Genomic DNA, 14,769 nt, shown 5'->3' with positions numbered 1-14,769 from the left:
GGATGTGGGGTGGGGTGGGCGGGTGGGAGGGATGGTGTCATGGCGCGATGCACTGTGACTTGTTACTCTTCAAGTTGTATGTCCACTATTCCATCTATCACGTTTTATACCTTTCCACCTTCCAGTCTCCCTGCCCACACTCCATGGTCTTTTTTTGTATATGTGACTGCTGGTAGGCCAGCTTGGGTGTTTAGAAAAGGTAGCCCCAGGAACAGGAATGCCAGAGAGGGTCCTGGTAGCCCAGGGAAGGTCATGAATGTGAGTGAAGGGCAGCCTCCAGGCCCCTGAGGGCAGGGGCAGAGCCACTCTAAGGTGGGACACCTCCCCTTGGGGCTGCCCTGGTTTGATAATCCGGATGCTCCCTTGGAGGAGGACAATAGGTGGCTCTGTGGGGAAACTTGCAGCCTGCAGGTTTTTAGGCCAGGGAAGGGGAGGTGCAGACAGTCTGGCCTTGTCTTCCAGTCTACTCTGGCTGAAACCTTGGAGCTTTGTGTGGGCTTGTCTGGGGCAGGGCGGGGCCTAAATCGGCTGAAGTACTTCTGCCTACTCTTTTCTCTGCTTCTTTCAGGAGAGGGACTATCGTCGACTTCCCCAGTTGGTGGCAAGGGGTTGGGGCTTGAGTCAGGGGCCAGGGTAGCTCTGGGTTGTAGGGCCACAGAGTCCCCTCACTGACCAAGGAATTATATTGGATGGGTGGAGTGCTGCGGTCTCTGAGCATGGAGAGTTTCCACACTGCCTCTCAGTGCTTCCTGCCTGGGTTCCAAGTGCTCTATTCCCAGGTCCAGCCTCAGCATGTCTTCCAACAGGGGCCTGTATGTTCAGACATTATTGGTTCTTCCTGCTTTGGAGAGGGGACAGAGCCCTGAGCCCTGAACAAAAGTAGCTCCCTGCCCATCTGCCAATCCATCACTGTCTGCCCAGCCTGAAAGGCAGTGGCTGGGGCTGGCGGGGAGGGGGATACATTCCCCAGAGGCTCCTGGAGACGAACAGCCTTTCAGAGCCAGGGGTGGAAGCCTCATTTGAATGAGAATTGGATCTTTTCTGTCTCTGAGGGTTAGTCTGAACCCTGGCTGCACCAGCAGCAGCTGCGTTGGATGGCGGACCTGTAGAGAAACTCTGCTTCTTGGTGCCCCCCTCCCCACCTTTCTTCTGCATCTGGTGACTGCTCTTAATATCCTTTCCCTGGGCACGGCCTCTCTTGGTTTCCCAGGCTCTGGGGACACCCCCCCTGCCCCTTCTCCCAGCTGCACCATGACTCCACAACCATGCATGCTCCTTGCCTCTGGCATCCTTGAGTTCATCTACCATGTGAGTATGGGGAAGGACCTGAGGGCCACACTTAGATCCTTAAGGGCAGCCCAGCTAGGGGCACACTCTGTATTCTCTCTCTCTGGCCTGATTCTAGCTCCGACAGCCCAGGACCCCCAGCCGGGCTAGCCCCCCCTTTCAGCTGTGCTGCTGCCGCTACCAATGGGTGAGAGGTGGTCTCTACCTGAGAGCCATCTGGAGGGGGAGAGGAAATCATCGGGCCTCCCTGTGGGATGGGGTGAGGTGGGGCGCGTACCCCTAGGATCTCTATACTCAGACCCTGCCCCTCCCAGTCCAGGCTCCCAGAGCAACTGCCCGGGACGTGCCAGACAAACTTCCTCCACTCGGCTGCTCAGGCGGCAGCTGCTACCCACCTACCAGCAACCTGATTATTGGCTGTGGCCAGAACCTTCGAACCTCATCCACCTGTGGCCTCCATGGCCCTGAACTCTACTGCATTGTCAGTAACCTACAGGTAGGGAGGAGGGTACGGGCTCTGGAGATGGCATCTTGGATTTTCTTGGGCAGGTTCAGCACCTGTGGGAGTTCAGGTCATTGACAAGACCCAGAGGGAGAGGCCTGTGCTGTGAAATTTTGGAGGGGGTTGTGGCCAACCAGGCACCTCCTGCCTAGTCAGTCTCATTGGGCATCCCTCCAGGATGCTGAGAATTGCTGCTTTTGTGACTCTCGGGACTGGAAAAGCCATGGCATTGAGAACGTGATCTCCCAGAGTAGTCCTGGCGGCAAAAGGACCTGGTGGCGAGCAGAGCGTGGTGAGGGTCCTTGTGTGCCCATGTGTGCAGGGCTGGGATCAGGGTCAAGGCCTGGCCACTGATCAGCCCTTGTGGTTACAGGTGTTGAGAATGTCACCAGCTGGACCTAGAAGATGCCTTTTACTTTACCCACCTCATCATGACTTTCAAGGTGACCCACTGCCCGAGACTGAAAGCTTATTCTCTGCCTCCTGACCTGATGGCCACTGGTGATGTTTGCCACTGGTGACCCAAGGACCCCCTCCTATCCCCAGACATTCTGGCTCTGCTCCTTGAGCACTCAGTGGACCATGGCCACTTCTGGCACATGTACCGCTACTTTGCCCACAACTGCTTAGGCCTCTTTCCTGGGATTCCTCTTGCCCCTGGCCACAGAGTCAGTGACCTCATCTGTGAGCAACATTACTTAAGACATCGAGACTTCCACTGAGGGAGAGGTCAGGCCCAGAGGAAGGGGGGTTAGGCCCTGGGATGAAGCCAGAAGCTCAGGCTTGCTTCTTAGGTAATTTCAAAGTTCTGGATCCAGCCATTCTGGTGGAGAACCCAAATAATACCAAGGTTCAGGGTAATTATCCCCACAGCCAGTCCTGTACTCCTTTTTTGGGAAAACCAGATACCCCCTGGTGGGAAGTGAGGTCCTACCCGGGTATGCGCACCGCAGGGCAGGGTGGCGGGCAAGCCAGCCCAGTCCCCCAAGGATTGTTTCCCAGCTCTGCTGCATTATGGTCGCTGTTACGGCTCCCCATTCCTGTCCCATGTTCCCCATACCTGTGCCCAGTGCATAGGGACTGGCCTGGGTAGCAGTTTTCATCTCTGTCCCTTATCTCTGCCCCATCGCTGAATTCCTTTGTGAGACCCCATTGTGGTCATCACTGCTGGCCATGCCAGCCCGATCTTTGTCCCCCACCTCTGCTCCTATCACACTGTACCTCATAACTCTCCCCTTTGTGAGCCACTGTCACTGTTCCCCATCACGGCCCCCTGTCTGCCCTCCCCACTTTGATTCATCACCCTGGCCTTGATTGGTACCCTGCGTTCCTGAAGCTGCCTCCAGGTGGCGCCAGGGCGTCTCTGGGTGTGACCTCTTCCTTGTAAAACAGAAGTCTTGTTAAAGGACTAGAGAGACATAATCATAACCCAGCAGGGCAGCCCAGAGCCAGGCCAGGAGAGTACCAGAGCAGGAGGACAAACCCCAAAGTAGCTTTTTCTCTACATTCCACGTTCTCCACCCACCTTGACTTCGATTATTACCAACTACTTACCCTGAGCATGCGTGCGCACACACGCCCCCCACCCCCGCCCCCGGCCTTACTAGGGCCTAGAGCAGCTGTTGTGTGTTCCTCTGATCAAGAGAAAGGGGAGCTCTGGCAAAGAGATACAGGAGGTGGCCTCGGCTTGGTAGCTGACTTAAGCTGTGAGGAGCAAGAGGAGCCATGGCCCCATCTTTCCATCCATGTGTACATCTAACAAGTGCCCATGGAGCCCCACTGTGTGCCAGGCATCTTCTGGGCCTTGCTCAGTGGTGAGCAGATAGACAAGTTATCTGTCTTGGAGCTGACATAGAAATGAGAAAGGCAGTCAATAAATAAACATACCTTATGTGGTTTGGCTGGATAATAAGCTGATTTCTAATGATGGGCTGGGGACTGGAATCCTTTACTGCCTTAGGGAAGCAGGTTTCCAATATCTAGAGATACCAGAAAGTGGTGTCCAGGAAGCAGTGGGATATGCAGGTCTCAGCTCAGGAGTGATATCAGGTCTGGAGCAGTGCAGAGGTGGGATAATCACCATTAGGCTGTGGTCACCCTAAAATGGTATAATCAGGGGAGCAGGGATGGGAGAGTCCTACAGCATGGGTGCTGGAGGAGGTGGCTGCAATGATGTAGAGAGGGGAGAGACCCCCACCAACTCCTTCTCTATCTCAGCCATAGAGGGGTAACAACCAATGTACCTGAGGGCTCTCGATCTGTCTCCAGAGCTCCTGCATGTGACTAACCTCCGTGCGAACTTCAAACTGCACACACTGGGTGACAGGCCCCAGGGGGGCTTCAAGGGACACCCCTTCTACTACTATGCCCTCTGAGCTTGTGGTCCAAGGCAGCTGCCTGTGCCATGGCCATGCCTCTGAGTACAGGCCTGCACCCAGGGTCCCACCCAACATGGAAGGCATGGTGAGTACCGTAGGAGGGGCATCCTGTGGCTGGTGGGAGGGCAAGCTGGGGGACTGGGGTAGACTCGTCTTGCCCTCCTCCCTGCCAGGTGCGTGGCCTTTGTGTCTGCTGCCACCACAGAGCTGGTACCCACCGTGAGCACTGCCAGGACCTCCACCAGGACCACCCATGGCAGGCAGCAGAGCCTGGGCACCCCCATGCCTGCCAGGCCAGCCCACTCCATATCCACCTTCCTTGTTCTGCTCCAGAATGTGAGTGTCATGGGCATGCCCACAGTTGTCACTTTGACATGGCCCTGTATCTCGCATCTAGCAATGTGAGTGGAGGTGTGTGTGATGCATGTCAACACAAGACACCTCGGTGCCGCTGTGAGCTCTGCCAGCCCTTCTTCCACCGAGATCCCAGGGAGGCTCCCTGCTCCCTTCACTCCTGCAAACGTGAGCCCTCCAACCCCCAATCCTAATTCTGACCCTGTTCCTTCAGTTTCAATGGTGACCTCTGACCTGACTCTGTCCACACTTCTGACCCCTGATCTAGCCTGTGACTGCAACCCTTTGGGTGCCCTGGAAAGTGGTTTGTGTGATGCCCACACAGATGAAACCTCGGACCTCCTCTCTGGGCAGTATCGCTGCAAAGTTCACTTGTGGGGCCAGTGCTGTGACTCCTCTGGCCTGGTCACTACGGCCTGAGCTCACAGTCAAAGGGCTGCCAGTGTGAGTGACCCTCAGAGTGGACCCCCACCACCAGGTCCTCCTTGCTCTGCCCCCAATTACTGCCCTAATAACGCATGCACCTACCTACCCCTGCAGCACTCATTAGCACCCTGACAGCCCTGTGCCTTAGCCTGCAGGTGCAATCCCCAGGGCTGCATCCCTGGCACTCATGCCTGTGATCTCTCCAGTGGTGCCTATCACTGCAAATGCCTTGTCTCTGGATGGGACTGCAGCCGTTGTCTGGTGAGGTTTGACCCACCTTCTGATTTGACCTTGATTTTGGGTGCTGGGCTCCTAGAAGCTGACAAGTACAAGGTTGTAATCAGTGTGACTGCAGACTAAGCCTTGCTGGTGGGTTGGTGCCACTTCCTGATCTGGTCACTAGAGTCAGTGCCACCTTGGCTAGCTGAACCAGCGCATGCCCTCAGGTGGGAGCTTTAGGAACAAAAGAAAGAAAAGCATTCAAAAGAGCTACAACAGTATTATGCACTGAATTTAAAGGTGTTTCACAGCAAAAGTGTTTGAAGGGACACTCAGTGTATCCCCTTCTTGCCTCTCCTTGAACATTACAAATCCTTTGTTTAACTTTTATTTTACCCCTGGCTGTGACCTCATCTTACCTCTCCCCTCCCCTCCATGAAGCCGTGCAGGAGTACACCAGGGTCTCCTCTCCACTTCTCAGCCAGAGGCAGAAGAGCATTAAAGCCCTGGGCTCACCGTTGCTTCTTCCTGCAATGAGCAGTCCCAGCATATGGCCTTCCAGGCTCCTGACCCTCCTCTCCTTGCCCAGGTCTTCTTGTCCTTTCTCCACCCACCTACTCTCTCTTATAGCCCAACTTCTGGGGTCTGAGTAGTGACTCTCTAGGCTGTCGGCCCTGTGACTGTGACTTTGGGGGTACAAGGCAGGGACTGGGGGTCCAGGTCAAGGGACAAGAATTGGGAGTTGACTCTGTCCCGTCCCCACCCCTACGCTGGCTCAGGTGTTCTGCAAGGGAGGGCCTCTGCCTCTGCCGTCCCCACCTCTGTCTCCACCACTGCTGTGAACACTGGTCTGGGTACTTCTGTGCTGGCCTCGACCAGGCCACTACTGAAGCTGAGCTTGGTCTGGGCCTCCAGCCTGCTGACCCCCAGCTGCTTGTGAGTGTCCAGGAAGGGCAGGGGCAGGAGGAAATCAAGGCTCACACCTTGGTGCTCAGGGGAGGGAGAGAGTGTCCAGAGAGAGCTAGTTGGAAGAAGAGGCCAGACAGGGTTAGGAAGGTGAGGCAGGTCCAAGTGAGGCAGCATCAGCATGGTCAGAAGTTTGGTGTCTTGGATGGAGTCCATATTCCCAGGACAGGGAATTCCCTGGCAATCCTGTGGTTAGGACTCCTAGCTCTCACTGCCTCGGGCGAGGGTTTGATCCCTGCTCGGGGAAGTAGGATCCCACAAGCTGCACGGGGCGGACAAAAAAATCCTCACCCAGGACAGTGTGGGAGGACACTGACACCTGACTTGCCCACAGGGAGCCCCCGAGCCTGCTCCTCCTCACTGTACACAAGCCCCAGGGACCTCCCCTGGTTGGCTCAGGCCCCGACTTCAGAGACAGTGTGTCCCTCGATATGCCTCCACCCTGCCAGGTGAGCCTGTTACAAATACCAGCTGCCCAAGGTAAGGAGTGTGAGGAACAGGGTTGGGTCACAGGCCACTAGGTCTTAGTTGGGATGGGCCCAAGCCCTGGGGCTATGAGTCCCTGGGGTCTTAGAGGAATGGGAATCTAAATCCTGAGGGTCCTAGGTCCTGGAGTGGTCTGGACCTGGGAGTCAGTGTCTCACATCCAGGCCCCAAAGGAGCCCCTGCCCCTGCATCAGGGAGCTGGCTGTACACTGTGGACTGGCTCAGACTTTGCACGTGTGGTTGATGGGGCTGGCCTCTCTCTTCTGGCACCCATAGTGCCTTCTGCCCTGGAGTGTGACATTGTCCTACGCTATGAGACCCAGGTCAGTAGCATGGGTGCCAGGCAGGTGGATGGGTGGTGCTGGGTGGTGGGTAGGGGCAGCTCTATGACCACTGACCCCTAACCCTAGGCACCTGAAGAGTGGCAGGCATTAGTCAGGGTCCATGCTCAATCCCAGCCCAGCAGTACCCGCTGTGCCCATCTGCTGCCCTCAGAGCAGCTGTTCCAGGTGGCCTTGACCCAGATACACAGGTAGGCTAGACCACATGACCCCCAAAATACCAAGACCCTGTTATGTAGCCAACACATTCAAAGCAATACCCAAACAAAGTAGAAACCTTCCAATATGGAATACCATCATGTCATAGAACAATCAAAGCAGGGACCTAATTTAAAACAGGGCAGGGTTTAAGAAGTTGGTCTTTTTCCATTGGTTGTATGATGAAATGTTGGACCCCATATCTGCACAGTGGAAATGGGACATTCCTGGGACCACATGATCATGACCTCCTTACCCCACCCTGACTCCTCTCCCCCATCCCTGCAGAGCTGTGTTTCTATCCAGACTTTTCCACTTTGAACCTGGAACACGCTACTCCATGACCCTATGACTATGGCAGACCAAGGGGGTGCAGAGACCTGGGAGGGGGGCACCATCCTTCTGGATTTGGTGAGATCCTAGGGATTCCACCCCACATCTGGGTGGAGACACAAATTAGCAGGACAATATGGATGCAGTGGGCTCAGGGGACAGGGGATTGTGGAGACATAGAGTTGCACCAAGAGGATTGAGACAGGTGGAGAGTGTAGGGAGGGGGAATCAGGCAGGGGAAAAGCACATGCCAAGGATAGAAGGTGAGACTGGCAGGTGCCAGACCTCACAGGACCTTGTGGGCCAGGCGAAGGGCTTATCCTGGGGAAATGGGGAGCCCTGGAAGGGATTTGAGCAGGCAAGAGACATGGGGAGGATGGATTGTTAGGGGGAAGCTACTTCAATGATTCTGAATGAGAGGTGGCATTGCCTGGACTAGATCAGGGCTATTGGAGAGGAAGGAGAAACAGAATCAAAAGAGAAACAGGAAAGGGGTGGGAAGGGGCTGTGAGGGCCAACGTACAGAAGTTCCATTGTAGGTGTTAGTGAGTGGGACTGGGTTCACTACCCCCTGCCTTCCACCCTTTACCTTCCTAGTAGGTTGTGCTCCTGCCACAGGTGAAAGGGTTGCCTGGACTGAGGTCTGTGGACCCTGGCGCCACGGGGCACTTGCAGGAGCTCCACAAGGCGGGCTGCGTGGAGGCAGCGAGGATGAGCCTCTCCAGCACTATACCTGAGGCCTGTGCCCGCCTTGTCTGCAGCATCTCTGCCCTGTTCCAGGGGGGTGGCCTTGGTGAGTGTGTGGCCCTGGCTTGAGGGGGCTGAAGGATGGGGGTTGCAGGAGGCACCATGAGGTTCATCTGATCTTACCCTTTCTCCTGGCAGCATGTGAGTGCCACCCCCAGGGTTCACTGACCACCGAGTGTGCCCTGCTGGGTGGGCAGTGCTGCTGCCACCCTAACATTGATGGTCGTACCTGTGACCACTGCAGGCCTGGAACATGTGGCTTCCGGCCCACTGGCTGCCGTGGTGAAGCCCTCAGGGCCAGTGGGTGTGGGGTCTGGGGTCTTGACAGGGCCCAATCAAGACAGGGTCTTGATTGCCCTGTCATTTCCCACAGAGTGCTGCTGCCACACCAAGGGTGCCACCAATGCCATCTGTAACCCTGTGAACGGGCAGTGCCCCTGTTGGGCAGGCCTTGCTGGTCGCTGCTGTGACCACTGCCTCTATGGCTGGTGGGGCTTCCCATGCTGCCAACCCTGTGCCTGCAGTGGAGCTGCTGAGTTGTGCCATCCACTCACAGGAGTCTGCCAGGACTGCCACGGGGCCACAATGGACCAGCACTGTGAGAGGTGAGGCTGCCACTGGAAGGGTTGGGGAGGGATCGTGATGAGTGGGCTAGGCCCCATTCCATGTGCTACTGCCCCCAGGTGCTTGGATGGCTACTACGGAGACCCCACCCTGGGCTCAGGCCAGCAGTGCTGGCCCTGCCTCTGTCCTGGGCACCCTGGCTCAGGCATCTATCATGGGACTTCCTGCCATGTGGACAGCACCAGTGGATGCGTCCTGTGTCTCTGTGCATCTGGCTATGCAGGTGAGGCATGGTTGGCAGCGACAAACCCATGGCCCTGCTCACTTGTTCACAATCCCATCAGGTCCACGAGGCAAATCTTTGCCAGTGTCACCTGTGTGTTTGAGCTGCAGGGCGTGCTCCTCTCCTCAAGAAGTTCCCATTCTTGAGGAATTATAGTAATGGAACTTGTAAGCCAAGAAGATGGGTCATAATATAGCTATTGTGTCCTCTGCCCTCCTGGCTGGACCTCAGACCTTTTGGCTGGTTAAGTGGGACCCAGAGGCCCCAAAGGTACAGGAAGACTACTGAGACAACCCACACATACCCCAATCCACTCCAGGCCCCCGCTGCGACCGCTGCTCCTTGGGCTACTTTGGGCACCCTTGGCCAGGAGATGACCCCAGAAGGAGTCTGTGCCAGCCCTGCCAGTGCAACAACAATATTGATCCCGTGATCCAGCCGCCTGTGACCCCCACAGTGGACACTGCCAGCACTGTCAGCACCACAGCCATGGCCCTGGCTGTGCCCACTGCGGGCCTAGCTTCCAAGGCAGTGCCCTGCACCAAGGGGGCTGCCGGCATGAGTGTGTGAGTGGGATGGGTGAGGGTATCCCAAGGTGGGGGGTGCGTTCTCTTTCCTCAAGCCCTTCCTCTCCCCGGGCTGTGGCTGTGGCCGCCAGGGCACCATACCTGCGAGGTGCCTGTCTGGGGCTGAAGCCTGCTTCTGCAACCAGGTCAGCGGGCAGTGCCCCTGCTGCCCCCACACACTGGGGCGGGACTATAGCTGCTGTGCCCCCCTCTTCTGGAACCTGGGGGTGGGTCCCGAGGCCGCGAGCCCTGCAGCCGCCATGCCCAACACACTTTGCAGCCAGTGTATCACCCAGTGAGTGAGCCCTTGTCGCACATAGCATGTGGCAGTGGCCAGGTGTGAGTGAATGTGTGTGCCTGTGGTGTGATTTATGGCTGGTGTGAGTGTGAGTGTTAATGTGACTACCAGCAGCAGTGTGTGTGGCTGCAAGCAGCTGTGTGTGCTCTTGTGCAACATTAGCTATGAGCAGACATGAGACCACGTGGGCCCGACCCCACGTGCCACCGTGTGTTGGCATGTAGGTGAAGCACTGTGAGTGGGTCATGGCAAGCAGAACGAGTGTGGCACGGGTGGGGCCGGGTGCAGCTGGGAAGGAGGCAGAAGAGGCACGGGCGGAGGGGGAGGATTGGGAGATGCAGGCAGAGATGGATGGCCGTGGGAAGCGAGTGTTTCCAGGAGGAGAGACGTCAGGGACTGAATGAGATGAGGTCTGAATGAGATGAGGTCTGAAGTGTGTTCTCGAGTCCTTGGTGAAGAGAGGGTGGGAGTCGGCGGGTGAGCGTGTGGAAACAGTGGGGTGCTCCACTCAGGACACAGAGGAGCAGGTCAGGAGTTGAGAACCCAGAGGGCCGGTCTGTGGGAGGCGAGGCTGGCAATGTAGGGACAAGGTGGGCGCCGGTCAAGGGGGTCAGACCAGAGGAAGCAGGAGGGGAGAAGCCCTCAGCCAAGCACAGGTATGAGTGCTGCCTGGGCAGGAACAGGCTGAGAGGAGGCGACTGTGTGCTGCCTCTGAGCTCTCCTTTCCTTCTTCCTCCCCCAGAGGAGGCTCTTTGTTTCTGTGGACTGGCCACACACTCTTCCTTCAGGTCATGGGTCAGTGCCCCTGCCAGGCAGGATTTGGGAGCTGCACGTGCTCCTGGTATCAGGATGGGTACTGGGGTGACCCAGAGCGGGAATGCAGAGGTGAGCAGGGCATTCACACAATCCACCACCAGGGGTGAGGCTGTCCTGACGGGATCCTCCCTGTGGGATGGCGGGGGAGCCACCAGGTTGTCCTGAGGGAGAGCACGTGTTTATTGCTGTTTTCTCCAAAACTTAAAGAAATACTCATGAAAACAGCTGTAGGGAAAGAGTGTTGGCAAGGCCAGGTTGGGTAGGCCTGCGGAGCAGACACATTGGGTGGTTCTTTCCTGACCCCACCTGCCAGTCTTGACCCAAACTGACCTCTCTCTGGGCTGTAGAGCACCTGGAGCCCTGTGCTGTTTTCCTGCCCAAAGGCTGCCATGCAGTATGGCCTCTCTGGCTGGGGTAGATGCCAGTACCCATGACCGTTCTCTCTTTTTTTCTTTGCTGTACGCGGGCCTCTCACTGTCGTTGCCTCTCCCATTGCGGAGCACAGGCTCCGGACGCGCAGGCCCAGCGGCCATGGCTCACGGGCCCAGCCGCTCTGCGGCATGTGGGATATTCCCGGACCGGGGCACGAACCCGTGTCCCCTGCATCGGCAGGCAGACTCTCAACCACTGCGCCACCAGGGAAGCCCCCATTCTCTTTTTTTAAAAAATATATTTTTAAATTTATTTTGGCTGTGTTGAGTCTTAGTTGCGGCACGTGGGATCTTTTTAGTTGTGGCGTGCGGGATCTTAGTTGCGGTATGCATGCGAGATCTAGTTCCCCAACCAGGGATCGAATCCGGGCTCCCTGCATTGGGAGCGTGGAGTCTTACCCACTGGACCACCAGGGAAGTTCCCCCATGGCTGCTCTGAGCAGTGGCTTAGGTGAGGCTCTCATACTCACACAGGGTCATTCTCCTCCTCAGGCTTCTTGGCGGCAAGCCTAGTGTGAGTGCTGCTTGCTCCCTACCCTGACCCTCTCTCTCCCCCGCAGCCTGTGCCTGTGCCCCCCAGGGCTCCATCTCGCCCAGCTGTGACCCACACACAGGCACCTGCTGCTGCAGAGAGGGTATCTCAGGGCTGAGGTGCCAGGCATGTGCCCGTGGCTCCAGAGGTGGCTTCCCACACTGCATGTCCTGCCCTCCCTGTTTCACCTCCTGGGACCAACACCTGGCTCTGCTCCAGCTACAGCTGGACACTGTGGCCCACAAAGTGGCCGCCTTACGCCAGGGGATGGCTGGCTGGGGTGCTGGGGGCACCTGCAGGCCTGGAGGGGGTACTCCAGCAGGCCCAGACACTCCTGGAATCTCCTTCCCCCGCTGTGGGACCCCAACGACAACTTATGGAATGGATAGCTGGACTCAGGCAAGGGGTCTGGGGTCAGTAGGAAGGAGGTCTCCAGCTAGCCTCCCAGGGTCAGGGATTCAGAGGGTCTTGGGTTGGCCTGTCTGAGTCCTGGGTCTGGGAGTGAGGTGAGTTTTCTTGAGTGAGGAATCAGGGAGGAAAGGGCATCTCTGGCCAGGCTGATACTCCATCCTCCCACAGACTGGAAACAACTGCATTGGCCCAGACACTGTGGGCCAAAGGACAGGTTGTAGCAGAAAGAGAGCCATGGGTTAGGGGGCAGTGTGAACATCTGGAAGAATTATCCCAGAAGCTAGACTGTGTCAAGGGCTTGGCCTGGCTCAAGAAGGCCACAGGAGCCCAAGGTGAGGCCAAGTAGGCAGGTAGGTGGGCCGCAGGTGATGGTGGGGTCTAGGCTGGGGCAGGAGGAAGGGACCAGGTGCCTTTGCTTACATATCTGGGGGACCCAGGAGTCTGACTGACCCTGCCAGTGGAAGCCCTGAGCCAACCCTGTGTCTATCGTTCCTATCCCCTGCAGGTGCTGAGGCCCAGGCCTCCTCAGCTGCCCTGCTTTCTCAAGAGGCCATGCTTACAGCCCAGGCTGTGGCCACAGTTGGAGGACCAGACAGCATCCTGGGACAGGCCCAGGAGGCCTGGTGGTGGACAGAGAAGCTGCTGTGGGGGATGGGCCGACCCAGAGGGACAGCTGTGTGGCAGCTGAAATTGAGGGGCTGGTCCACAGGGTCCAGAGGCGTCACCCTCAGCTTCTGCAGCTCCTAGTCAAAGCTGGAGTGGTAGGTGGAGATATGGGTCACTGTGGGAGGCTTTGCCAAGGCGAGGACTCTCTCCTAGGGGTAAACTGGGTGTAGGGCAATGGGAGTGCTGGGACATGCATTCCTCACTGGATCCCCTAGGAATCGGGGACCATTCCCCTAGGGGTCGGGGACCTCGGTTGGTTTATGTTCCTGTACCCTGTGGTGTTCCCTCTTGTCCTGGGACCCTGCCTACCTCCCAGTGGGCTCTGGTTACCTCCTATAACTCCTCCTATAGCCTGGACATGGCGGTTACAGCCTTGGAGCAGCGTCAGCAACTGGTACAGAGCCATGGGGGCTGTGGAGGAGAGCATGGTGGGAGTCACAGGGTACCATGGCTTGGCCATGGGATTGCAAGAGACATATTCTACATCTGACCCACCCCTACCAGCAACAGCAAATCCAGGCCACTGCAAGCTCCACGGGAATCCAGGCCTGGGAGATGAGGCGTCATGCAAGGGGGTCTGGGGTGTGGCCATCATGGCTCACATGCAAGCACCTGTGCAGCCCATCCAGCATTTCCTCTTGGGTACATGTCTGCTTGTGTGTCTGAGGTCAGGGGCAGGGGCAGGTGGGCATCTCGGACACTGCTATGATACTCCTTCTAGAATGAGGAATACTCATCAGGGCTGACCAGGGATCAGGTGGGAGCACTAGTGTGCTTCTAAATGTTTAGCAAGTGGGCCCTGGGGGTCAGGAGGAACTGATTTGTAGTGTTTGTCAATTTCTGTGGCGTCAGTAATCCCCACCGTGACTGATTTCATTCTACCTGTCATTTAACAACTGATTCACAGAATTCCTGAAAATTTAACAATTGGCTCTTGGAAGCCTCTAGCACACCGTGTAGTCATGTCAGAGGCAGGGTCAGTGAGAGATTAGGGTCAAAGTTCGTTGGGTCAGGGATCAGAGTTCACATCCAGGATCCCTACCTCCATCCCCACAGATGCTGTGAGTGTGGAGCTGGTGGCATGCCATGCGCTGGCGGTGCCCCTCCCCCAAGGTGGGGCAGCAGGCATTGCCCTCCTGCTGGATCAGATCCAGGGTGCCCTCCCTGTGCCAGATGCCATAGGCCAGGAGCTGCCCAAAGCTGAAGGTGTTCTCCATCAGGCACAGCAGACCAGGTTAAGGGCCAGGAGGCTGGAGGTAGAGGTCAGAGGTTGGGGAGGAAAGGAGTGCTGGACTGCCTGATCATCTGTGTCCTTCAGGGAGGGTACAGCCAGGGCCTTGGACTGGATGTTTAGGGAGCTGGATGTTTAGGGAGTGCTGGCTGAGGCGGGAACTCATGCAAGGGCTGCAGAGCAAGGACTGCAGGTCTTGAAACAGACTTCGAGGTCTGGAAGCCAGTGTACAGGAGGTGATACCCCACCCATACCCCTCAGCTCCCTCACACCTCTTGCTCAGAGGCTGCTGTGATCCCCATTCTTTCCCTGAGATCCTTGACCAGTTGTGATACCACGGTGCTAAATACCCTGACCATGCAATGCTCTACCTTGCTGTGGCCTCTCTGTGATTCCCTAATCTTTGCCTCAGGTGGCAGGCCACCTGGCCTGGGTGGCACTGGCAGTGGATGTGACCCCAGTCCTGGGGCATCTGTCCAGTGCAGCTATGGCTCTCAGGACCTGTTTGGCCCTGAGTCAGTGGCAGGCCCAGGAGGCAGAAGAGTGAGCAGCACATGCCTTGGGTGTGGCTGGGAGCCTGGGCAAGGTGAGATGGGAAAAGTGGACATTAGGGTCTCAGGGACACCTCTGGAATAGCGTGAAATCGGGTTTAGGCTGGGACTGGGCTATGCCAGGCTGAGGCAGGGTCTCAGTTCTAAAAGCCCCTGCCCCCCAAACCCAGGAACTTTGGGTGG

The 14,769-nt window shown here is 57.1% G+C and overlaps 1 protein-coding gene across 1 annotated transcript; it reads left to right on the top strand.

Moving 5' to 3' along the window:
- Positions 1-65: 65 nt before the first annotated feature.
- On the top strand, positions 66-12,785 carry LOC117313928 (laminin subunit beta-1-like). The gene is made up of 11 exons (XM_073787938.1): positions 66-4,252; positions 4,341-4,503; positions 5,096-5,208; positions 6,467-6,581; positions 6,783-6,941; positions 8,091-8,283; positions 8,376-8,519; positions 8,611-8,842; positions 8,921-9,084; positions 9,404-9,650; positions 12,644-12,785. Exons 1-11 carry the CDS (start codon positions 4,194-4,196, stop codon positions 12,648-12,650), a joined length of 1,596 nt encoding a protein of 531 aa, XP_073644039.1. The 5' UTR covers positions 66-4,193; the 3' UTR covers positions 12,651-12,785.
- The last annotated feature ends 1,984 nt before the right edge of the window (positions 12,786-14,769 follow it).

This window comes from Tursiops truncatus, chromosome 10 (genome assembly GCF_011762595.2).
Source record: "Tursiops truncatus isolate mTurTru1 chromosome 10, mTurTru1.mat.Y, whole genome shotgun sequence".
Taxonomy (NCBI): domain Eukaryota; kingdom Metazoa; phylum Chordata; class Mammalia; order Artiodactyla; family Delphinidae; genus Tursiops; species Tursiops truncatus.
The sequence above is the reverse complement of the archived record's forward strand: the minus strand, read 5'-3'. Positions and strand labels throughout refer to the sequence as shown.

What these genes read in the sequence shown, in the direction of transcription:
- LOC117313928 (XM_073787938.1), top strand. Translation starts at nt 4,194, where the DNA reads ATGGCCATGCCTCTGAGTACAGGCCTGCACCCAGGGTCCCACCCAACA. An exon ending in ATGGACCAGCACTGTGAGAG is followed by an intron (nt 8,843 to 8,920) that starts GTGAGGCTGCCA and finishes TACTGCCCCCAG; the next exon opens with GTGCTTGGATGGCTACTACG. An exon ending in CTGTGCATCTGGCTATGCAG is followed by an intron (nt 9,085 to 9,403) that starts GTGAGGCATGGT and finishes AATCCACTCCAG; the next exon opens with GCCCCCGCTGCGACCGCTGC.